General features: G+C 43.2%; 2 protein-coding genes across 2 annotated transcripts in view; both read right to left on the bottom strand.

Moving 5' to 3' along the window:
* LOC144769077 (E3 ubiquitin-protein ligase RNF14-like) overlaps positions 1-26,831 on the bottom strand; it is a 112,704-nt gene that overhangs the window by 48,452 nt on the left and 37,421 nt on the right. The window contains exons 3-7 of the mRNA XM_078653078.1: positions 25,569-25,714; positions 14,847-15,365; positions 13,945-14,173; positions 6,509-6,657; positions 3,141-3,271 (exon numbers count right to left, since the gene is read on the bottom strand). Of these exons, the coding sequence (XP_078509204.1) occupies positions 3,141-3,271; positions 6,509-6,657; positions 13,945-14,173; positions 14,847-15,365; positions 25,569-25,714 (1,174 nt within the window). The remainder of the gene's footprint in view (positions 1-3,140; positions 3,272-6,508; positions 6,658-13,944; positions 14,174-14,846; positions 15,366-25,568; positions 25,715-26,831) is intronic.
* The window catches only part of LOC144769076 (E3 ubiquitin-protein ligase RNF14-like), a 506,892-nt gene that overhangs the window by 48,450 nt on the left and 431,611 nt on the right, over positions 1-26,831 (bottom strand). The gene's annotated exons all lie outside the window — the stretch shown is intronic.

Here is a 26,831-nt window from a genome sequence, read left to right on the forward strand (position 1 = left end):
CCTTTGGTTGTTTAGTGTAGCCCCAGCGATTCTACAGGCCCTAGGCCTGCTTTCTAATCCTCATGTGGTACTTATACCACTTTCTTAGTATATGGTTTGATAGGCCCCTAGGGCAGTGGTTCCCAAACTTTTGACTCCTGAGGACCCCCATTGAGTCACCACTGGAAGCCGAGGACCCCCAAGTAATTTGTATGAGTTAAATTTCAAATAATAAAACAGTAATTCAAAAAAAATACACATGTGTGCATACAAAACAAATACTCAAAGTACTAAGGGGCAGATTTACAATAACTGGCGCATCCCCAGGGATGCGCCAGTTATTGTGCGCCGCAGCTCCGCCACCCATGGTGCGCCGCATTTACAATGCGGTGCACCATGGGGCAAAAAGGGCACAGATGCGTGACGCATCTGTGCCGTAAAGGTGGCGCATTGCTGGAGTTGCGTCGCAAGCGCGACGCAGCTCCAGCAAGGCTCGGGGGTGCCCTATCTGTCCAATGCTGCGTCAAGCCTTACGCCTGCTTCAAGCAGGTGCAGGGTTTTGACGCAGCATTGGCCTAAAAGTGACTGAGTGAAATCTTGTAGATTTCACTCAGCCACTTTTGCGAGGCGCACCTGCCCCGTAACGCCTACCCTGCGCCGGAACGCCCACATGTGGCGCAGGGCTTTACAATGTGACACATCTGCCTAGATGCGTCACGTTGTAAATGGGTCGCAGGGATGCGCCACGTTTATGCCGCCGTTGCGTGACGCAACGGCGGCGCAAGTGCGACATAAATCTGCCCCTAAGCATTTTGAGGCCAGATGTACGACCATTTCATTTAGCGCCTCGCAATTGGCGACACATGGCAAGTGGCAAAGTGCGAGTCGCTAAATGAAATGTACAACAGTGTGTTTAACACTGTTTGGGATTCCCAATGGGGTCGCAAATTGCGAGGTTCATTAATATTAATGAGCCTCTCGCAATTTGCGAGCCCATTGGGAATGCCATCCCTCCCAGGTATGGTGGCCTGCTGAACTCTGCAGGCCACCATGTCTGGGACTGCTTTTAAATAAAGAAGTTTTAAAAAGAAAATGCAGACCATTTACCATGCATTTAAAGAAAAAGGAAATGAAACATTTTCGTTTCATTTTCTAAGGGCAGGCAGAGGTCCCTGGGACCACTGCCTGCCCTTAAAAAGTAATTTTGCATGCATTTGCAAAGGGGGAGGGGTCCCCTGAGGACCCCTTCCCATTTGCAAATGCATTACCATCTACTTGAAGTAGGTGGTAATTGCGAATGTTTCGCAACCGCAAACATTTGTAAATGGTTTTGAGACTCGCTATTTGGAAGAAAATGCCCCTTCCAAATAGCAAGTTGCAAAACGTATTTAGCAAGTCGCAAACTAATTGCGACTCGCAAAATAGGCAATGTACATTGCCCAATAGGTTTTTGCATGTGCAAACGGGTTTGCGAACCCGTTCGCACATATAAAAACGGATCATACATCTGGCCATTAGTAATTTATATTGAAGTAATAGCCCCTCTGTCACATGCATTTTATTTGTTTTATAGTATCTCTCATACCATTGTAGGATGCTAGAGCACTTTACATCACACACATATCGAGACATTGAATCATACATGTAAATCAGTTTGTAAATAAAATGTTTAAAGAGTGCTTGGTCTGGAAAAGCACAAACTCAGGATTCAGAACATAACACGGTGGCTAGTACTGACTTTAACATTAAAAATGTATTTCCGCCCAAATAAACCTTTTTAGCAGCATCAGGATAATGAATAACTGTGAAAAAACATAAGTTACTAACTGGTACCATGCAGTTTGCAAGCAGCTCTTTGATGACAGTTTATAGGTCTCTCTGATACATTACAATTGTCACTTGTGAAGTGCACAGTAATGAAAGAATCTCTGTGGCAAAAGCAGTAACCACGGACCTATGCACATAAAATAATGCGTTTTAAAATGCATGTTACACGTTCTTGACAGTAGGCACATTAACCCTCTGTGCTACATTAGTTAAGTCAAAGCTGCCACTGAACAAAACTCTCCTCACACTCCAGCAGGTACATTAATCACTGGCATGATCTGGACACTTTTATTGTTGCTGGAAAGCTGCTAATTATACAAGAAACTTTTCTGTGCTTTTAAAACTGTTGCCTACGGAGCCCCAGGGAATGGGTCACGGACCCCTGGGGGTTCGCGGACCCCAGTTTGGGAAACACTGCCCTAGGGCATAACGTATACTGTGCAACTTATCATATATTAACTGTGTGACTTGTATTGTATTTTTACCTCTGACCTCATAAAGAGTACAAAGGGGTTGTGTTTAGATTAAATACATATACATTTGATATATACCTTGTGTGGTGTCCTTTCATTTGGTATTCAAGGGATTGTATATGGTAAAACAACTTGCTTAACTCGCCTACTGAAGTCTTATCCTGAAGACTGCTGGTTCATGCTACCACTAGGATAGCTTTCTATAAGGTTTATAAGGTTAACTTTACAACCACCATCATTAAGGGTCGATTAGACTGGTGCAAGGTGCCCACTAGAACTAGTGGACATCTAATGCCAGGCTAACTTCTCACATTTTGTTCAGCATAAAATCCAAGAGACTTGACACCTTTACCGATGGTGGGCTAACAGTGAAACTTGTTGTTGGAGTTGAGCCATATTTGCACTGGAATGGGTCAATGAGGCCTGAAGTTGGTCATTTCCATTTTGCATAAGTCAAGCTGGCGATCTTGCAATTTCAACTTTTTTATACCCATAGGTGCAACGCAAGTTACTCACAAGAAATGTAGGTTATGCAAGACGCATCTCGTGCATTTTGAGCATACACAAGTAACACGATTTTATGGGTGCAAGTTTATTTGTTACTAGAAAATAACTTTCTTTATCAAATCCATAATTTTAGTTAAGGTGATAGTAGGGCTGGACAGACCACCCTCCCTCTGCTCACACTATTGAAAGCATAAAAGGGATCCAGTATCCAACCACCCCCTGACACCCATACCCCTGCTCACCCACGTGCACACACACACACACACACACAAAAAACACAGACAATATGCCTAACAAAATATTGTTTGTTTATGCTTAGAATGCAAATTTATAAAGTACACAAAGCATACTTACTTGCAGGTGCATTTCTTCCTAGGTGACTTCTCTCCTATAAATATGGTGTAGGGACAAAGAGGAAGAGAACAGGTCCAGCAGAAAGTGAGCCAGCAATTGGTACACCATATCGTACGACAGCCTCCATTCTTCTAAAAATGTAACAAATCAATATACACCATTACCCACAGTGTCACATGCTGAGCCACAGTATGTGTCTAAATGCAAAGATGAGGGAATGCCAGCTGAAATCACGATGCACCGTACATAAATTATAACCCCAATAGTCTCAAGTGAATTGAAGTGTTTTCAAACAGAAATGGCCTAAGAATGTAATGCTTGTGCATAATGTACTTGAAAAAGCTATTTATGAGGTTATAAATTCCCACAAATCTGTCAGAATAGTTTTCTCTAAGTGGAGTATGAATATGCCCATAGAAATGAATAATGTGAAAATGAGCTTGGCATCTTGGTAGATACAGAGGGGTTGAAGGAACACAGGAAAGAGAGAGAGCAAGCATAAAATTAAAAAAGAAAAGAACAAATCTCGCTCTACGCTGATGATACCCTGCTCTACTTGGCCAGGCCATACTCGTCCATTCACCATGTTCTGTACATATTTTCTCTTTTTCTGCAGTATTTCGGCTATACCATTAACTGGGATAAGTCTCTTGTCCATGTTCTGAGCGGAGCCCGCCCAACCCTGCCCAGGGACTGTGGGGCTAAAATAGTTATGGGTGGATTTTTATACCTCGGAATCTATGCCACAACCAACCTCCCAGTTTTTTATGCTCACAATTTGGCTCCTCTGTTGTGCCGTTTTCAGGCCGACGTCCAACACTGGAAGACCCTGCCCCTCACCCTAATGTGCAGAGCCGCCCCTTATAAAATGATGGCGCTTCTCCGCTTTATCTATGCCCTGCAAAACACATTGTATTTGGTCCCAGCGCACTATTTTGGTGCCATCGAAGCAGAGGTATGCTCCTTGCTCTGGAATAATAATGGGCTTCTCAGGATTTTCTCACTTTAGGAGTAGTAAAGTTAGGGCTCCTAATTTTAGGACTCCTAAATGCCTTCTGTGAATACCGAAAGTCTTAAAGTTAGGATTTTTCTCAGTTTAGGAGTAGTAAAGTTAGGACTCCTAACTTTAGGACTCCTAACTTTAAGACTTTCGGTATTCACAGAAGGCATTTAGGAGTCCTAAAGTTAGGAGTCCTAACTTTACTACTCCTAAATTGAGAAAAATACTAACTTTAAGACTTTCGGCATTTACAAGAAGGCATTTAGGAGTCCTAAAGTTAAGAGTCCTAACTTTACTACTCCTAAACTGAGAAAAATCCTAACTTTAAGACTTTCGGCATTCACAGAAGGCATTTAGGAGTCCTAAAGTCTGGACTCCTAATTTCTGTGAATACCGAAATGAGTAAGTGCCTTCTGTGAATACCAAAATGAGTAAGTGCCTTCTGTGAATACCAAAATGGTAGTAAGTTTAGGATGTTGTCTTAAGTTAGTCCTGTGAATCTGGCCCATAGTGCTTCATGTCTTGACGAGGTCAGGGAGACCTCTGGGTTTCATGCGGTTCTTGGGAGCACTTCAGGTGTATTGTTGAAAAGTGGGAAAATGTTGGGTACAATGCAGGTATGGAGGGAGGGTAGAGTTGGTGGAACGCAGAACAGTGGTCGTTGCAGAGAGTGAGAGGATAAACACAGCCATCCATGTGGGTATCTATCATCTTTCTGTATAGATTGTTATAAAAAGAAGCAGTTAGTAATGCCATCTGTATTGCCCACAAATTAGTGCCCTTGTCATACATTATCACAGGAATTTGTCTAATGTTGGAGAAACATGCACGTTTTTACTGCTTTTATGAATCATATGTGATTGTGGACTGAACTCATTTTCACGTGCAAGTGTTTCAAAGGTTGCAGGTTCGTACAGAGAAGGACCTATCACACACATAGGGTCTGAACAGAAGGTTGATTAGCAATGATGCCAGAAGACAAGAATAACGGCTTCACAAGGGTTACTGGTTCCCGATGTAGGTCGGATTTCATTGCAGACAATGCAGCACATGCTTCTCTTAGTGCAGGGAAGTGGGTCATGAAACTGTCACTGTTTTCTGATGTATGATAAACACTTTTTGCATTGTAACAAGAGATGCTTCAGTGCATGTAGAGAACTAGTTGCAATGCAGGTAACAATGTCAAGAAGAAAACTGTACACCTTTGTAAACCAAAGGGCATTACTTTGGTCATATGAAGATGCATCTTACATAGCCGTAATGCACTAATAAGTGCATTGAAGGAGAAGCATGTGACCACAGCCATAGAAATGCTCTTCCAAAACAGTATGATAAGGAAAAGGGAAAAAATTGTATCTACTCATGTATTTCCACAAGTAAGTCATGCATGCTTGCATTAAAACCATTTGCAAGGTTGTATCTGCCTTGCCCGGACTTGACAAAAGCCCATCAATGTCTCCGGCCGGCTTTGTCATCTTAATATCAGGGGGGCTACGGATTTGTCGAGAACTGAGAGGTTGTGGGTCTCTTTGAGTTATATGGTGACGAAGCACAATATAGTCAGAACATGGAAAGTAGTAGTCAAGCCAAGGTTCACTGATTGGGAATCAGACATGGATTGGTGCATGCAAGCGGAGAGGGTTATCTACGAGAGCAGGGATGCCCACGTAAATGGACGAAAATCTGGGGCCCTTGGAATGTGAGTAGAGGTTTGCTATGTAGCCCCTTCAGCGATGCTTCCCCATTGTCCACGGATATTGATGCTTTGAAGATGATGAGAACTATGAAACATGTGATTCAGTAACGGTCGGTGGTGGGAGTAGCTGCCGGGCGGTGACGTGGGGAGGGACAGGGTGGGAGGTAGTAATCTATGGATTACAGAGGATTACAGGTAAGTAAACATATAAATAAATAAAACGAATTTTGTTGCATGCACTGCATCGCATCGCATTTGGGAATGCAGTGTGTGCAACGAAATTCATTTTCGAAGTGGATGCCAGCTGTGTAAATGCGTTTCAACAGCTAATCATGTATTCATAAGAACAAGCCTTGTGTGGTTCCACAAACAAAACTTAAATTCCTCCAATTCCCTCCCCTGTTTTTAATTTTCACTCAAAAATCACCATGCAACAAGCATATTTTGAGCTCAGGTGGAAATCTTAATTTCTGATATATGAGAGTATAGGGGCAATAACAAACCATACAGTGAGTTTGACAAAGCACACCTCTGGGGTATGATCTTAGATAGAAAAGGCCTGACATACATGTGTGCCTTCTAGTGAACAAAAACATTCATTATCTTACTCATTCATTGATTCAGTCATTTATTCATGGAAACATTACATAAAAATATAGGTTATGTACTCACCTCAATGTTGACTTCACACTGAGGGCACTTTTTGCATTTCTTTTCGATACATTGGTTACTAATCGCTTCTTCCCATTTCTTGAATTTACGTTGTTTGCGACTTAAAGGTGTATGTGGTAGAAAAACAGTCTCTGATTCATCATCTTCTTCTGTAAATAAATGTATGAATGATTGAACCTACATTAAGGAATCCTTATATTAACAAACTATGTCATGAATGGTGTTAAATATGGCATCCCAATCATGACGACACTGCATAATTCGGTGTGATTCATCATTATTTTCCTTTGAGTAGTTGTGACTTAATACAGACATAGGAATGTTTTACTCAGCAGTTTCCAAGAGTAAGACACAGGTACCTCAGATCACAATCCTTAGACATTGAATGTTTTAGTGTATGTTGCACCATCTTGCAGTATACTCTCTTTGATTTGATTAAATGCTGAGTATTGGGTGAGATTGCTATATATATTCTTGATTTCTGTGATTTGCTCACCAAGATCAATAGAATGTTCTTTAGTATGAATTATTTCCAGGTAGTCATCTAGTCATCCCCTACTTCCAACCGTGCAAATTATTTTCTAATACATGATGTCAGGGCTCCATCTCAGTTAGATGCCTTCTCTTTTAACATGCTGTTCCAAATAAGATTTTTACCGTTAACAGCAATCATTCTACAACTGTTAGCCATTACATGCGTCTTCCACTGATAATGTTTAACATTGATAACTTGCCTTTGAGGATCATGATCACTCTCTGGTCTTTGTGTGATAGCATAGTTTTTACACAAGTGAAAATATGACTAATGCACAAATGTGTGATCTATGGCAGTGGAGTCCCTGGGTCCTCAGAAAGTTGGTGCAGCTAGTTGGTCTTTTGCTAACCTCCTATATAACGTTCTAAATCCTGAATCTACCATGAGATCATATTAATACCTAGTTAGAGTATTGCTGCTTTTTGGGTTTTTTTGTGAAGAGATTTTTGGATGGGGGACATTGTAGCTCAAATCTTGTTCCTCAAAGCTTGCAAGTTTGTTCACTGATGGCAATAGGGTTTGATTGAAGTCCTCTGTACAATGACCAAAATAATTACCATATGCAACCATTGTTTGCTCCAATTCCTCAAGTGTTGTCCGGTGTCTGTGCTTGTTTTTCACCAGTTGGGGAGGAAAGTATATGTTTATGATCAATAGCTCTGTGGCAATTTGGTTTGTTAGAAGGACTGGAAATATATATTACAAGGATATTTTTACTTTTTCACTTGTCATACATTATTACTGAATAATATTGTCAATATTCCACTCGGCCTTCCCAAAGCATGCTTTTTTGCTTTAATTTCAGGTGTAGTATACTTTTTAATTGTTAGATTTACACATTGGCAGGTCTCCTGAAGACAAATTACACATTGGGCCCGATTCACAAAAGTTATCTGAGCAAAATCCTAACTTTACAGCTTCTGTATTCATAAAGCACATTTAGGAGTAGTGGAGAGGTGTGGCTCACTGGTTAGAGGCGGCAGACCTGTAAGCAGAGAACGGCCTGGGACCAGGGTTCAATTCCCGACGCGGCAGGGTCTTGGACCAGGGTCAATGGACTCGATAATTCTTGCCTCAGTGCCTACTCTAACGAGGGAACACACTCGGTAACTCTGGGCATTAAGCTTGCCTCATCTCTACAACGGCCCCCCACAGATGCCGGGGATGCCTGGTTTCACCCTGGAGATACCCAGAAAGGGACCATCTCACAGGGAAAACCAGGACGGGTTCCCCAGCGGTCTACAGCGCCAGGACACTCGGGTAGAGTAACAGTGCGCTTTACAAGTATCCCACATTACATAAAGTTAGGATTTTGTCTCAGTTAAAATTTAGTTTTGGTATGGTCCCGACAATGGTGGGGAGCACACTGTGTTCTCTAAATACCTCTCACACACCAAAAGGGCCCTTGGTGTCATGCTTCATCATAGGGGTCTTCGCATCCCTCTACGGAATGCGGCGTGCTACTAACCAGCGACTACACGGGAGCACTGATGTAAATACTATGGGGCCCATTAGGATGGCGGGTGGATTGCCCCCGCCAAGCTGGCAGTAGCCACCACCGGCCTGGCGGGGGCAATCCGCCGCCATCCTCACCTAAATGCCCCCTCGCCATATTAGTATGGCGGGGCGGACCGCGGCGGACGGAAAGACCGTCTGCCGCTTTTCCGCCCCGGTCGCCTTGGGACCGGGGCGAAAAAGGTCTAATATGGTGGCGGTGTCTATTAGACACTGCCAGCCATATTAGGATGGGCCAGAACAGATACCTTTCCGTGGCGGCAATGCCTCCATGGAAAGGCATGCGGTCTTCACTACGGGGGCCCCCTGCGGACCCCCGGAGTGAAGGAGAGGTGGGGTGTGCACACGGGGGTACCTGTGGTACCCCCCTGCATTTGCATTAACTTGTTAATGCAAATGCATTTTTGCATTTTTAGCATTGTGGCAGGCGGTGCTGAGACCACCGCCCGCCACAATGCTAAAAATGCAGGATGCGCCCGCTACAGTGGAGGGCGCATCCTAATACAGCCCACGGGACCCCCGCCCTTATGGCGGGCAGTCCCAATGACCGATATGATGGCGGGCGGACTAAGTACGCCCGCCATCCTAATGGACCCCTATGTGTGGTGCGTGAGGGTATCGGATAATCAGTGAGTAGTGGGGTCAGGAGTGAATTAATGCGCGAATGTTAAAAAATACCTAGCACGTGAGGTCTAAAAAAGTTTTTATTGGGCCTCTGTGCTGGTATTGCTAAAAGGGGTGTGGTGAAGGTATTTTGTATTTAATGCCGCAATCCGTAGAGTTTTGGTCTTAAGTTTTACTTAAGACCAAAACTTAGGTTTAACTGAGACAAAGTTTTGGTCTTAAGTTTGTTATTTCAAATGTGCTTGGTTTGCATCATATAGACAGCCGACGCGTTTTGCCCAAACATGGGCTTTTTCAGGGCAATAAGTAATTTTTGCCAAAGTCTTGCCAAGGGGAAGAGGATCAGTGATCCTTAGATCAGTAATGCGTCCGATACAGAACGAGAAGTGTCAATATAACGGTCTCAAGGCCAGGAGACTGCCTGTACAACAGTAAGGTAGAAATCCTAGGTCAGTGGAAGGGTAAAATGCCCAGGTTTATCCGATATTTCAAAGGATTAGTGTGACTTGCAGTGTTGCGTTCTTTGTAGCCATGTCGGGTCAAATGTCTGGTGTAGCAGGGTTGGAGAGCGTCTCGAACCCTTCCGGCTTGAGAGTGCTATAAATATAAACTTTGACAGAACCACTAACAAGATGGTGAAGTCAGTTGGGTAGACAAACAAACAGAACTGGATTTCGTCCTGTGGGTACCGTTTAGCAATAGAACTAGGACACCTAACATTTATTCTCAGATTTACCATTTCAACAAAAATGCTGGAAATAAACATTACATAAGATTTACCAAATTAACTAGTTCATTTAGATTTCTGTGAATGTGGCCATGTAGTTCATCCTCACCTGTAATTTCAATAGTTTTCCTCCACTGCAGTGAAAATAAAAGTCTTCCTTCCTGTAAATAGTAAAGATGGAGCCAAGGAACCATCACTTGCCCATTATATCTGCGTTTTATTGTCATAGCTGATATCTAGGAGACATCAGGTTTGATTGACCTGTATACAAGCAGAGTCTATTTTAGTGGTGCCATACAGGCAAAATTGCACCACGCTTACTTTGTTGGACGATGCCTCTACTATCAAATTAACATGTTTTATAGCAGTTCGTGTCAACATTATCAGCCTGAAAGTCTCTGTCACAAACTCTTCTTAAAGGCTAGCTCCAGGGGAAGATAGGTTATGCTGAAGCATTCTGAGCTATTTGAATGTACAATAAATGACGGTATCCATGACATGAATCAGCATTCATATTTTATTTGTAGGTCTCGGCTCGCTGTCTCCTTTTAAGACATTTTGTTGACAATCAGTGGGCTTCAGTCCAGCAATAGGATTCTCATTTGTTTGCTCCAATGTTGTTCTCCTATTCTTCGTTCCCGTTTGTCCATAGCATGCATACATCATGCTTCTTCTTGAGTTTGCCCCACCCCTAGATCATGGACCAAGTACTTGCACCCATCCATTTCTGGTGTTTTAGGAGCTACTTTTTTTCTTTGTCTTCTGAGCATTCCACAAGAGACCTTGTGTTTTCACCCCCTCCATCTCCTCCCACCTACCCCATCCTTTTTGCTACTTTCCGTCTGTAGATTGTGCTGAAATGTATGTCTTTTGTTATTCCCTGTTGTGTCGTTCCTATATCCCTGATAGACTCTGTGCATTGGAATAATATACAGTATAGTTTTGACATAGGACTGAGGTCAGTATGTCTCTATCGAGTACATTAAACTTAATTACTTGTGGGTGCCAGCTAACTCAGAGGTCACTAGAAACTTCTCGAATAAACAAGATGGGATTAGTTTCTGACAACCGCATAAACATGACAACTTTGTTTCCCTTAGAAACAGAACAGTCTCAGAACAGTTTCACTCAGTCAATCGTGCATGCTTTGTCTCTACAGAGTTTACACAGAAATAGATAGACGGGCGTTTCAATAAAAAGGGTTTATTGAACAGCCTTATTTCTCGTGCAAGAGATATGAACTGCTACAATTGTATGACAGAATGAGAAGTATAATACGTACAGCGTTAGCAGTAAGATAAAATAATACTGCAATAGCATGGTTTGTAGCTATGACATATATTCATAAAAATACATACATAAATAACACAGGCTAAAATGTGAATATTCATCTGGTGCTTCTAGCTAGTTCTACCCCAGTGTACCTAGCCTAAGTGTAGTAAGAAGTAGGTGCTGTTTTTCTATAGTCTAGTTGGGCTATAGTTTAGATTGCCGTTGCCAAGATTTGCCAAAAGTCTCTCTAGGTTCTAGTCCGCTCCATACCTTAGAATGAGAGAAGTTGGCATCTCTTTCCGGGTCTCGATCTCTAACACCCCGCAAGGGGAGTCAGAAACACTGGAGCTGGATTCTCTGCAAGGAGGATGACAGTGTCTGGTCAGTGCGTCAGGCGGGGATTCGACTTCCTTCCGAACTTGCTGTGACGAGCCTTGCAAGTATGCAGCCGAACCGTGGTTCGCCATGGCAAGTGAATGTATATTTATACCTTGAAGGTGTTAAGGAACGCCAGTATTGACGTAAAAGTCGGGCAGAGGAACGTCATGAATGAACCCCTAAGGAACAGATGTTCATGCATAATTAACACCTTAGGAGCTAGTAAACAAACCTCCCCAGTGCTGCGCTGTCCATTATCCAGTGCTGAACTGGACGTCCAGCGGTCGCACGCAGCACTGGGGAGGTAGTGCCCGTGACGACCGTTGGCCGACGGCAGCACCTAAAGGGTTAATGAGTTATTGGAGAAATCAATAATCCAAGCAAGGAGAAGTCCTAAAGGCTTAAGAGTCTGGTTTTCCAAGAACTCGTTGTGACGTGGATGGACGGATGTAGGTGGCCATGCCTGTATTTGGTTAGCATGGATAATGCTTAAATAGGGGTATGATATCTATGCCTAAATACGGGCAACGCAAATTGTGCCTATATAAAGGGCATTAGTCGAGAAACCTATATACGGTATCTAAATCGACACACAACATCCCCATCTCATTTGTTGCCCTAGCTCATGTTTCTTTATCTCCCCACACGTCCACCCTCCTGTCGTTTCTGGACAGGGAACCAAAGACAACCTTAGTTTCTTATTGTAATGGCTGCAGATGTTCATAATATAAAGGACATCATTGCAGATAAGCTGCTGCTGCCATGGTATAGCAGGAGCTATAGAAAAACTTTCTTTTTGCCCCTCATGCCAATGCACGTTTAAAATAAACATGCTACCAGATAGAAGAGCTGTAGAAACGTCACTGGCTCACTTAGTACATACAGATGACTCAACGAGCCTCCTTTAATCACCATGACCTAGCCCCCCAGCAGAGCCTGTGTTGAAATTTCAAAGCAGTGGTAAATCAAACCGCCCGAAGCAGGAGTCATCTCAAGACTCCAGTGCTTGCAGGGTAGTCAGAACAACTACTGGATGTCATTTACACTGTTTTAGCCAATTTCAGGGGTGAGCGGACAGAAAAGAGAAACAACATTGTATCACCACCCATGAAGGTGGCTCCCTCAGCCCTGTAGCAGATATGCTGCCTGCATCAATCTAAGCCCTGCAGAGATCACTAGATAATATAGCCAACCGATGTAGACTGTGCCCCACACTTAGTTGGGCCATGAAGTCAAGCTTTAACTCCACATATTTCAACAGAACGCCACAAAATTAAATGAAATGCAATTCCACAACACACAAATCCACACCGCATAATTCCACTACACACAACACATTTCAACTTCTCAAAATTCCACACTCCACAATTCAACTCCACATTATTCCAGTACATGCCACGTAATTACAATCCAACAAATTCAACTCCACATATTTCCACTCCATGTCACATAATTCCAGTCCACACCTCATAATTACACTCCATGCAAAACAATTGTTCCACACCACATAATTACACTCCATGCAAAACAATTAAACTCCAGAGTATTCCACTATGCATAATTTCACTCCGACCTATATAATCACACTTCATGCCACATAATAACACTCCACAAATATCCACTCAGCTTCAAAGCACATAATTCACTCCGCTCTATGCCCCACAATTCCACACCACACAATTCCACATCATGCAACATAATTCAACTCCGCATACCACACACTACATAATTCAACTCCACTCCATACCAGATAATTCTCCTCCTCATAAATCTCCTTCACACAGCAAAACTCCACACAAATACATTTCACACCATGCCACATAATTCCACTCAACATAATTTCACTTGCCATACAATTCCACACCCTGAAATTCACCTCCACACAATTTCATTCCACACCACGATTCTACTCCAAACCACATAATTCCAACCCACAACATGTCATTCACTACACACCACATACATCAAATCCATTCACATGAATCTGCATCATGCCATATAATTCAACACATTACTCCACTCCACTACATGCCACTCCAAAATACACAATACCACTCTGTATAATTACCCTCCATGGCACCTAATCCCACCCTACCTAATTTCACTACACTGAATCCCACATAATTGCTGCCCACATAATTTCACTGCACACCGTGCCACATAATTCCACTATACACAACTTCACTCAGCGCCACATCTCGGGTTGCCGAGACCTATTGGCTTTGTCAGTGCTTATTTTAAGAAGCCATTTGAGAGAAACAACAGGTAGTCACTGGAAAGGGGACATATCTCTTTTTAAAAGGGATTCAATGAAGTGAAATCCAAACAAACAAAATGGCCGATGATCTTCATTAGTAACCTGGTTTGACATAGTAATAAACTCACCTTCAGGTTGTGCGCAGGGTGTGACGCCATGGTAGGTCATTCTGCAAAGGTCACAAAAGGCATAGCGGCAGTTGGAGCAAATTCCCATGGTACCTCCTGGTTCCTTCATCACTGGAGTCTGGCAGTTCAGCCGGGGGCAGTAAACCACATCTGCCATTGAGTTTAAGCTGGACTGCAGAAGAAGGCGGTCATAGCGCCAAAACAACTCTTCTCCGACCAGCTCCTTGACCTGCAGTAAGACAATTGTTGCCCCGTTAAATATATGGGTAAAAGATTATCAAGACTCAAGACGCTACTACATAACCTTTACTAACACAGAAAATGGAAGGATATTCCATCCAGGTGTGGTATCATCTTATGAAGAACATCCTAGTCATGCTATGGAGTCAGAGGAGGTGATATGAAGAAACTAGGGACACACAGGTGAGCGGAAACGAAAGGGGTGAGCAAAAACAAAATGAATGGATCCAAGCGGGGGGATTAAAAAAAGAGAGGTGGTTAATACTAATTGGGGCGTTAGCTTTTGTAAATTTGGTGAAAGAGCTGAAAGTGTAGCTCAAGGGCAAACTCCATCTTGAATAAATGTGTTCTCTGAAAATGGCGTTTGCAAGCAACGTTTTAATTTTATAGTGGTCTGGGGAATGTCCTTCAGATGAATGGACACCGCATGTTATTGTAATTTCGTTGGGGACCTCTACAATCTGAACACAAACAATGTGGATATGGTTAAGAAATGTTTACAGAAAGGTTTTATTTCAGATTCCGTTTTTTTCATGAGGAGGTGGAGCTTAGAACATTTACCATCACTTATGAGTCCAATCAAATACAATTAGAAAAACAAGACTTGTACATGAGATATAACAATAAAATAGTAATACGCAGACAGAAAAGGGTACAGTTACCTGAGATGGAGTAGAAATGGAGTCACACATGGGTTCTGGACAGCTGAGCAGGTGCACCAGGCCTTCTGTGATTTGAACTTCGAAGTACCCCTTGAGACAGTCTTTACAGTAGACATGTTGGCACACCTTGAACTGTGTGCAGTCGGTGCCCAGCTTTTCGGAAAGGCAGATATTGCATGTGTATGCTTTGCTCTGGAAGCTCCTCAGCTGTTGAAGCTGATCAAAGTCCAATATGTCCCTTATCAGACTGTCCAGTGACTCTGCCTCCTGCACAGCTCTCTCATCAAGGAAGTTGCATGTAGCCATTGATTCAGATACCAATATATCCGACTCTTCTTTCAGTTGGGTGTCATGTCTCTGACTGTACATCCCTTCACCGTACACTGTGACTTCATAGGGAGATGTGATTTTCAGGTGCTTTAGAGTCTCTTCTTTTAAAAACCTCATCCAAGTAAATAAAATGACAGAGCCTTTCTTCTCCTCCCACAAACTGTCCAACTGCTTGCAAAGAGATGAGAGCTAAAGAAGATGCAGAAACATTTGTTGTTTATAACAAATATCGCACCTGATTCAACCACTTCTAGCACTGCAAAGGATTTGCTCATGAAAAATTGAATTATTACAAATAACCTCTTTCTGATATCGATTTCAAACACATTTACATCTATAAATAGAATAGTTGTTTCATTTGTTGGTGAACAATGTGGTAGCTATGAATCCGCATAATAATCAGATCTGTCAGTACATACAGAACATGGAGGCTTGCAGACCTTGACTCAGCATTGTGGTCCAAGTGTGTCCTCAGGTCTTACAGGGGTCATTTCCAGGTTAGCAGACCAGACGCCTCACCATAAAGTGGAGGACCTCCCACCACGCCACACACGCTATTCGTCTGCTTCACGTAGAGGTGAGTGAAGTGCAGGGTTTTCACTGGCAGAGCTGCCGTTGCCAGCGGAAACCCTGAACCAAGTGGACCATCCATCACTTAGCCTCCTGGTCCTAATGGCAGTCTCACAGACCTATTTACGGTGGGGAGCCATCAACTAGGCTTTCCTGTCTGGGACTGCCATTTTAGGCACAGACATATATGGTGTCTTCAAACACAAACAGAGAATTAAAGCTTGTCAATTTTCCATGAGACTGATAGACCTGCATGGTCTGATGACCATTACAAAGATACCATTTGCCTCAGCAACAATGTCTTCATCTTCAATGGCACCTTTTATGAACAAAGATGAGGTAGCAGAATTCGTGATACGTCTGCTCCCATTTATAGAAATCTATAGATGAGGTAGTGAAAGCAGGTGGGGGCAAGGAGTGACGATCACAGTTACACAAATTTGAAGTACGTACTGTTGTCTACATGTCTTCCGTTGATATGGTACAGCTGAATACAAATATTACTTTCTACGCTGACTAACAACTATGGAATCTTCCACTTACCTAGCCAATAGATGAATCTAACATCAGTTACCTGAACAGACATCAGAATAGATACTATAGATGGTCATTTAAAAATCACTGCCAACAGCAGCAGAAAGCCTTCAGTAGACACTGAAATATGTTTTTCTTCCCATTACATACGAGGAATGACTTAAGCTAAAAAGAAATTGCTACATGGAAGAATCATTTGTGTAATACACAGGAAACTGTGCCAACAGAAATGCTGCTTCATAAACTTGGTTCAGGGAGCCTAGGTCAAAGAAAACTTCATTATCCCTAAATGGAAAAGTAGACAGTCAGTTGAAAATAGCAAAATATACTTTACAAAACATTAAGGTAGAGAAGTAGGACACGTGAGAGATATCTTGCACAAAAACTGTCTGATACAAACAAAAGCTGGACTCACAAAATGCACTTGGCCCAAATCTATCAACAACCTTTAGGAAAAGTGATTGGGTCACTTAGATCTAGGCATGCAGGCAGCACCCAGAGCACTGCTCGTGACCTCATACATGAGGTCACAAATGACATGATTCTTTGATGAAATCACCTCACCATTGACATCATTGATTATATCACATTGGACCATTAATTGCTAGTTCGCTGGTGTATGTCTTGTTATTTACTGATGACGTGTTGCTATTTGTTGTTATTGCATATCACCGCATCTTTATCCTCTCTCCCTTCGCTAACATAACCCACTGCACATAGTCTTTGGTGGCCCCCAGTGTGGACCTGGTGAAAATCCAGACCTTTGGCCAGGACCTATATCCAGCCCCTGTTTGGAGATATCCCCAAGCATAGTCTTCGCCCATGCTCGGAGATGTGTGGGGGACGGAAGGATTGAAGCTAGGCTCTATGCCAGTCTCTCTTATGAACATAAATCCCAATGCTCTGCTTTCGATCTTGCTTCCTAGACATTAAGCGCAGGTGTTGGGCTTCTGCTTGGCCTATGCAAGCTTCACTGATGGGCATCCTGTAATGGGCACCACAACAAATACTTTCAGTTGCAGCTAGCCAATCAAGAGAGCTGGGGTCTGGTGACTTGGATGTATGACCACAAATTTCCATTGGACCATTAGAGAAAATGCACGATATATTAAAGTCTTTCTCAGATAAAACCTTTGCAGCCCACCCAACAACATTTTGGAATGCAAATAACTCAGCAGGAACTGAACGGAAATACACGAAATGAAGAAATTGCCTTATTCTGATTAAACTAATGTTCTAATTTCACAGTAAGGCTGGTGAATTTTCATTTAGTAAACACTATGAGAAAAAGCATAAGAAACACAACTTAACTCCAACCCACGAACAAAACTGCACTGACCAAACTGCACATAATTTTACATGGTGACATTTTACCTCTATGCCTAATTTTACATCAGTAATAATAATGTTTTCTAACTTACGTGAGTATGCTTAATAGAATCTGCATATTGGCCTTGAGCTTATTCGGTAAACATTTTCCTAAAGATAAAAGGCATACTTCGACAACTTTCTCTACAGCTTCTTGTCAGTGCTTCTTTCCTTTGGACTATTAGAACAAATGGAAAGCTGGATTAAGCTTTGAAATTTAACTTGGCCAAAAACTGTTCCAGGCAGGTTCTGGGTAACCAAGCTCAGGGCATGGCCCAAAGCCATTTCACGGTAGCAGAGATCACTGGGAAAAGCCAAGGCCTTGCCCTTCAGGGTCGTGGGCGAGGGAGCTTAGGTCTCACAGTTTCTGGTGCAGAGATGGGCACAGGGTATGACGCAAATCCAAGTTATGAAGCCCAAACTCACCAGCCCCATCGGTAGGCCATGTCCTACAGGCTGTTCAGCGAGGCACTGAGCAAAGGGTTGGCCAAAGTGGATGCTTTGCACCCAAGGCTTGTTGATCACTGTCAAAGTCCCCATATCTTAATCTCAATGTGAGGGGTTCTTTTGCAGAGCATAACTGTTGTGAGTCTGTGCCAGGCATGACCAAAGCAAACACTAAGGGGTATTGAGAACAGGTGGATTAGGAGCAGAGTGTGGCAAAAGGTAGCCATTTGCCAACATTGAAGGCTATTGCGAACAGTTATGTTTGGGGTCTGTGTTCTGGCCATGACTCAAGGTCATGCAGATACTTAGCGAGTTTCATAGGTGGAGAGACTTGGTGCAGGGCATGGCTGAAGTGATATCGAGTCTGCAATAAATTATAGCATTACAAATCGAAAAAACACTCATGTAAAACCGTATTCCATTATATCCCATGGGATTTATAGTTCGGAGCACAGGATATCCGTCACCGTTGTGATGAAGTAAGCTCCACACCAAGATCTAAATCAGGCCCTAAGTGTTAACCCCAATAATTTACCAATAAAAAACTGAAAATTCCCCACAAAATAAATCCATAATTGAATACAACTTTGTTTGGCCTGGTTTCATCAATTTTCATGAAGATGTTAAAAAAAAAACACAAGTTACTTTTAGTAAAGTGCGGAAAATTTTGTGCAGTATGCTAAGGACGGTGGGCCAAAGTCAACAGGGTTTTGAAAAAACACATTTCTGGATTTGTAATCTCATAGAGACACTTAGGAAAAGACCCTCCATGGGATTAAATCAACAGCCACTGTGTAATCTATGCTTTTTTATTCTGGTGTAAATTCGTTCAGAGGTTGCTGAGATAACTACCAAAAAGAGGAGTCAAACATTCAGAGGTATAGAGGTGGTAAAATACCTTAAACCCAGTGATTTATGCAAAATTCTAAATTTGATTTGAATCTGAGTATTCTGACAGGCCTTCTGTCAGGCATGACTTTTCCAAAGATGACTGCACTACACTCCCCTTAGAGGAGAGGGAAACTCCTTCTGCCCATGCAAAAAAGGTTAACTGCTGCACACACACAGACTATAAACTAATCTTGAGGACCCCAGGCAGTTTGCACATTCTTCTATTTGGTGAACTTTTTAGGATCAAATGGCATGAACACTCTTTCTCCCTTCCCCATAACCATAACCCTAACCTTAACCATATTCCTGACCCAACTGCTTATCCAAGCACAGTACTATTACCAGTATGAACTCAATGCAGGGCTTAGCTGATGACAAAATCCTGTCAAAATTGCAACCATACAAGAAATACTTTTATTGATTATAATCTTGGTAATTAATGACACATCTGCAAAACAATTTGTACAGACAAGATATGTGAGATTATGTATAACTGCAGGCTGAAAGGACAAAGGCACTGCAAGTTAAACAGGGATCCTACATTTGTGTTTTCCATTGAAATTCCATAATGGATTTCCTTATAAGCTTGATTGAAGACCATTCCCAGTTTGTAATGATGCAGAGTTGCTGGGTACAGGATGTGTCTGAAATTCACAAATCTATGTCCAGCAACTGAAGTTTTTCTAGTGGAGGCAGGGCCTGGATGAAGACTACACATTGCCCACCCAACAGCTAGGCATGGCTTTAATAAATGACCATGTCCAGTTTGTGATGGTGCAGCTGCCTGGTACAGAAACTGGATGAAAGTCAACAATCTGTGTCCAGATACTGAAGCTGTTTTACTGGAGGGAGGGCCTTGACAAAAACTACACCTTGCACAACAAACAGCTGGGCATAGCTAAGGCCATGACTAATGAACACAGAGGGAATTGGAAGCACACACAGCGTTTTGCACACGGTTGGCTGGTCATGGCTGTAGTGTATGGCTAGCAGGCTTGAAAGGTGTAGTAGTCAGAGGATATTAATGCAGGTGATGTACAGCAGGTTTTTAGGAAAGGATGTCAGATGCAAGGCATGGTTGACTGCCTTGCTATGTGCTTTATCAAGAAGGTTGCAGTCTGGTGTCAGAAGGCAATTGAAAACAACATAGGGGACATAAGGGAGAGCATTAACAGGTGCCAAGAGAGCCCAGCATGTAATGGGGATAACAGTGTAATGCCTCATCACGAACTAAGAGCCCCCGTTCATTGCCAAAGGTTATGCTGAAAGGGCTCTAAGGACAAAATGCGTGCACATGCCTCATGTTCAGAATTTCCGCGCCATGTCTGAAGATTATGCCCAGTAGACTGTGGGTCCAAGGGGAAGGGTCACAGACCAGCCTATAAGTACTGAGGGTACTGAGAAGCTATTGTTCTGTTCACAAGGTAACGAGAACCGGCTGTAAATTCCAAACATGACATGGGCCATGTGAAAGGACTCACAATCATGAATACACCCAATTAATTGGCATTTCAAGTTTTTAATGTCTTAGGGTCTGATTTATTTCCTGGAGAATGGCCCGTTGTTACACTAGGGCGATGGAGTAAATTACTCTGTTGCCTTGGTGGGAGGACCGACCACCAGATTTATAAATGACTGCCAAGCTGGCGATCATTTATAAAGCATTCCTAGGAACCGCTACCACGATCATTCCGGTCAATGCAATTCGCTGTTTGGTGAAGGGCTCAGTCAACAAATCTTTTTGGGGAAAAAAAAATATGTTTGCCTTGATATAGGAATACTCTCTTATGGCGAGAGAAGCATTTTTTTTATATAAATATTTTATTAATCAAACACAAACGTAAAACAGCATTACAGCAGATGAAGCTGAGTCAAGTTATAAAGAAAGATGTATTACAAAATTGCATCAAATATCATCACACGGAATCACATTTTCAGCGTCGAACACAATCATCGATCAGAGTTTGGCTTTGCACTACAGCCACGTCTATGTAGCTTTCAGTAACCAGGTATACACATTTACATTAACAGTACTCATCCCCATGTAAACTGACATTTTCAATGTCGGATAGGTCTGCCATTTGGAGCCGGTCACGCCGCAGTTCGAGTGTCGGAGATAGGCAAATGTCACCTCTGTACTTATTCCACCCACTCCATTTACGATCTCACTTTTTGGGGCACCCCCTGTTTTTAAAAACGTCTTTTTCAGCTATCATTGCTATGGCCATATACGCTGCCCAGTCGCGCACGGCAAGGACAGTTCCCACCCCCCAGCGTTGCGCAACATTCCGTTTAGCTATGATGCAACCCAGTGAGGCCCACGTAGTCTCCGTTTGTCTGAGGTCAGTGGCTTCCCAGATATTCAGTAGACAGCGCTGTGGGGTGGCCTTCAGAGTCCTACCTCCCGCCTTTTGCATTTGCTTGGTAACACCATCCCAATATGTCTGTATCACAGGACAGTCCCATATGACATGGAAAAAGGTCCCTATTTGATGACAGTGTCTAAGGCACATCGGGTCATCTCTCCCACCTATTTTGGCCAGGATTACCGAGTCTAGATACACGCGGTGAAGTATTTTCAGTTGGACCAGGCGTAGTCTCATAGGAATTGCGACCTCCCTGGGAGAGGTCAGAGCGTTCCGCCAGTCATCATCTTCTAGGTCACCTAAGTCAGCTTCCCAATTGTGCCTAAGGAATATCAGGGGTGTTAGGGCAGTTATTCAAACATTTTTTGTATGTGAGTGAAATGGCTTTTTTATTCATGGGGTCAAGTATTAATCTGTCTTCTAACGGTGAAGCCTCAGGTATAGGGTCATCCTTGGGGAGTGTTGATTTAAGGGCATGACTTATTTGTAGGTAGCGGAATGTTTCAGTAGGTGCAAGCTGATGTTTTTGCTGGAGTTCTGTGAAGGTAGTCAACCTCCCCAAGACCAACATGTCTCTCACCGTTGAGATTCAGATAAGGTCCCACTTGTCAAACCCTGGACAGGTGCCGAGGCGACCCAGACGTTCCGATTCCCAGAGTGGTGTAGCTCGTGTGATTTTGTTGTAAAACCCAATAAGAATTCAGTGCAGCACTTGCCTGAGGCCACAACCCTCCTTCTGGGTTGTGAAGTTTGGGACCGCAGTGCTGCCGCTGGGTATGAGCGCATTGGATTCTTGAGGTGAATGGTCCGGTGCCTTGTGTCCTGCTTTTGTGTCTTCTTCTGCCGTGCCCTCTGCTGGATCACTGTCCCGGTACTCCATATCTCTCTGCTCCAGAATCCTTCTCCTCTCCAACCCCGACAATGTCGGTTGTAGCTTCCTCCTTTCCACTCTTCACACTCCAATGTTATCTCTTGTCCTACTCCTAAGCTACCTTTGCCTCCACCATCTGCCTGATCACTTCCTGTCCACAACTGGAATGCTCACCTCCCATTCCTCTGGGTTTCACTTCGAGGCCATGTTGGAAAAGATGACGTTCCCTTGCTCCTTGTTACAGGCCACTTGGTATACCTTACTTTCCTTACTCACTGTTTCTCAGTTTCCTACAAAACTGATAAAGCCAAAAAATACTGTGTCACTCCCTCCCTTCCACACCCAACACGCACACAAACTCTTCATATGGCTTAAACACCCAACCACCACTGGTAGGTGTGCAAATCTAGACATCAAATACAGCCAACATGCGGCACTTATACCTTATCCAAGTGTTCCTTGTTTCACTTAAACTTCTCTCCATCGAAAACAAAAAGGACAACCACTGTGTTTTCACCGTGCCAATATCCTGTTGAGACTGTACGACAAGGCTTTCTCTTTAATTGTTACGCTATCTTCAGTTTGTTCTGTTGTTTCACAGAAACCAAGATGATCCAGCTTTGTTGCGGGGGCAGGGAGGAGGTTACGGTTCAGTCATGACTTGAACCAAAACGTCTGAGTTTAAGATGGCTATGATAAGTCAATAGGGGGTATTTTAGTTTCTTCTCTTAGAGCTTGTCGGTGTACAGCTACTATGCTGCAACCCCACATCTAGCCCCATACCTTTACTGAATTCACTGCTTTGCTCAGACACACAAGAAGAGTATCTTTTCGCTGTACCTCTATACATTATTTCATAACTCTCACCGATTCTCACTCACTATCACTCTCAAAGACACACTCAAACTCAATAACACACACTCAACCTCTTACACCCTCAATCACTCACAAACAATCAGATATGTACTGAGAAAGCAAGCTTTATATTTTTTTAACTTGCTTTGCTTCCTTTGCTGCTAACTCAGCTGTTCTATGGCACCAGCAAGGCAGGAATCTGGCACTGGAAGTTGGAATCAGCAAGCCATGATTCTCAAAGAGGTACAGACATAGCAGCAGGCCAGAATTAAACAAACATTGAAAATGGAATAGGTCTCGCCTTTGATTAAGATAAAGCCATTTGCTTTGATAATGGTATTGTATAGCAAAGCAAATGGCTTTAACTTAATAAAAGGCGAGACATATTTCATTTTCAATGCTTGTCTTAGAATGCGGGGACTTGTGGTCTTAGTTAACCAAGAATAAAACCAGAACAGCAAGGCCCAGAATTCAAATTAAATCCGGAACCTGTCTAGATAGTCACTAATAGGCCTTGGAAACGTGACAGCTATGCTTAACAAATGTAAAACATCAGAGCTGCCAAGTTTACAAGATCCATGAAGTCCAGGTTTTTTTCCTTTGAATTCTGGGACTTGTATTCCTGCTGAACAAGACTACCAGTCCTAGAATTCAAAGAAAATAACTGGACTGGAGCAACATGGCATGCTTACACTTGGGAAACTTGGTAGGGCTAAAACATTTACAATATATCGGTTAGAGGAGTCTGCAGACTAACAGCCACATAACAGCCAAAAGGCCACATGTTGTGAATGACAACTTCAAGCCATCCTGGCTTTTTAGCCAACACTTTCGATTCTCTGATTAATAAGCCGATGTGCGTCAAGTGACAAGCAGAACTACAAGTCCCAGAATGCAATTTGCCGCCAGACATAAAGCGAGGGGATTAGATGGGTATTTAATATGATATGGGGTGACTTGGGAACTAGGAACAAAGTATCGTATTCAGAAACAAAAGGAGTTCAAGATCGTATTCAGAAACAAAACAAGTTCAAGATCCTGGCAACAACACTTGTTTAACTGGGGAACATTAACTGTGTATTTGTAGAGCGCCATAAAAATATCTCTGTTTAACTATGTGCTCTGCCTACTTTCTATTGTTCCACAATTGCTTTGTCTCGCAGGTGCCCTGGTAGGCATTGCGAGCGTCCATACGATCCGTTCAATATCATCTCAAGCGGGTCAAGAAAGAACATTCTAGCTTGCAATCAAAGTTTACTTGATAAGACAGGCGTATTGACACTCATCAGTGTTTGCTCAGTTAAGCGCTCGGGAGCAGTTGGTACTGCATGTGGCGCTTTAAAAGGCAAAGTAACAAAACAAACATGAAGAGCAGTTGGCACGCTGCTTGGACCATTCAAACACGTTAATTCTCTTGAAAAACAAAAAAGTTAGTGTACTCCAATAAGTTAATTTTTAACAGAACTAATTCAAAATAACAACTGCGCAATGAGCGCGCGTGAATGCATGCGTGCGTTTGAAAGTGAAAATGTCACACCACAGCTGAAGTAGAATTCTGAGCACCTGTTCAGGACAAGCGGCCGTGAAAGTGAAAGCGATCGCTCGAAGCCCACAGTAATTAAAACCACATGCGAAGCGGCATTTTCGTTGCTATGGCAACAAAATGGCGTTGGACTGTCCACAGTCCCTACGGACACGTGCATGCTGTTTGCTATGGACAAATGGCGAGAGCAGCCATGTTTGTCCATGCAGACATGTGCATGAAAGCCCTCGGCAGAATTGATTACAAAAGGTACTCGCAATAGAGAGAGCAGCACATGTGCTGCTTTGGCCAGGCGAGACCTAAAAAGGGAAAGGCCAACCTCAAACCCTCTCCCAGCTTCTTGATAGATTGGAAGCACAGTCCCATCAGTACTGGGTCAGTGGTTGGCTGGGATCCTGTCTTTGCTGCTATGTGGGGCTCCTCACTGGCCTCAAGGATGCACGGCAGTGAGCCTGGCAGGCTAATTTGAGCAGATTTACCGTGCTGCCTGAGGCAACCGTAATATGTCTGTTGAATAAAATGCCTTGTGAGCGTTTTTGAGTATCCTACTTGAATTACGCCCCTCACACATGCGCAATCCAGACATCCCCCTACATCAGGCTGTGTTTTTAAACGGATGGACCGTGTTCCAGGCTCAGCATCCACAATGTCCTCCTTCTTCTATCTCCTCAAGTCAGGAGACGTCGGGAAAGCTGGCCTGCACACTGCCAGTGTCCATGAAAACTACAAAGTCGTCTTGTCATGAGCATTGCTAAGTTATATAATTATCAGTTGGTGGGAGAGGCTAGGGGCAGTAAGTGCAGGCTTTCAGGAGACAGGGCTATACCTTGAAGCCCCCGTTCAGTAGCCCCCATCGAAAAGCAGCAAGCAAACAACATTTCTAGTGTTTGACGTTATGTTTGATTGTTTGGAAAATTATTTTAAATTAAACATGTTTTCAGTCAAACCTGGACTGGTGTGAGCCATTTGCAACTGAGCCGAAACACTGGAGCAGAGGCTGATGGGTAATGTGCTGGGAGTTCAAAGGTCAGTACAACTGGAGGCAAAAAGCAAACTTCAAAGTCGCCCGTAAGAGGATGTTTAGCACAATTTCCTGTGGGGAGAAAAGTTTGGAAAATTAAGTCATATTTTTAGGCTCCAGAGTAACATTGATTACTTGTTACTAAAAATATTATTGTGCCACTATCTATCATTAATAACTAGACAATACTAGTCAATATAATATTTAAGTACAGCAAACATTGAAAATGTTTCCAAATTTCTAATCAAGCTTTTCTAATATGTATCACTATACCATAGTGATAGGGCTGGCTCTAGGCAAGGGCAGTGTGGGCAACTGCCCAGGGCCTCCCACTCAGCCTTCCAGTATGGGGTCTCGCACAATTGCAACACACCACAGATCCTCATGTACCCCTGCTGATTCAATTGAAAGAAAGGTGTCTCTTTGCTATTGGGCTCACGGGAGGGCCCCCCTACCTGGTTCTCTCAGGGATGGTATGGGTAGGCCTAGGGGAGGGAGACACTTCCTCTTGTCCCAGTTGTTGCCCATTCAGAGACACTGCGGGAAGCCCATTGTCAGCACTTTAGCATCCACACAGTTTTAACTCTCACCCCCAAGCAATTCTCACACCTTCAGCCCGATAGGAGCTGTAAAAGATGTGCTTGTAGGTGGCTGAGAGGATGAGCTGCTGCCCAGGAGGAATCTGCACAGAGCAGCTCCTCCAATTTTCAAAGTGACACCATTGGGTCTCCGGAAGCTGCTCTGCCAGTGGCGTCACTAGGGGGGTGCGGGGGGTGCGGACCGCACCGGGTGTCACCCTCACATGGGGTGACACCATCTGGTTACGATGTGTAACACAGCCCTGCTCGAAGGTGAGGGCGAGTGTGTCTTCTGTGTTTATTTAAAAGTATGCTGTCAGTGTCGCACGCACGAATCATGCGTTCATACTCATGAACACATCTCTCCTATTAAAAATGCAACACATTTTTGACATCTTAGAAATGCATAAATGAGCATTTAAATGGCGGAATGACGCACCATTTGTTATCTGCGTGCAAGGGAATGTGCGTAGAATGAGTAGGAAATATTTGTTTGGAAAAATGTACTATAGCGCAACAGAGCATGCCTTTTATTCGGCAAAAAAATGCACTCTCTCTCTGCTAAATAAATGCTTCATAAGTGCCACAACCCACTGAAGCCTGACTCAAGC

The sequence above is a fragment of the Lissotriton helveticus genome, chromosome 7 (assembly GCF_964261635.1).
Source record: "Lissotriton helveticus chromosome 7, aLisHel1.1, whole genome shotgun sequence".
Lineage (NCBI taxonomy): Eukaryota > Metazoa > Chordata > Amphibia > Caudata > Salamandridae > Lissotriton > Lissotriton helveticus.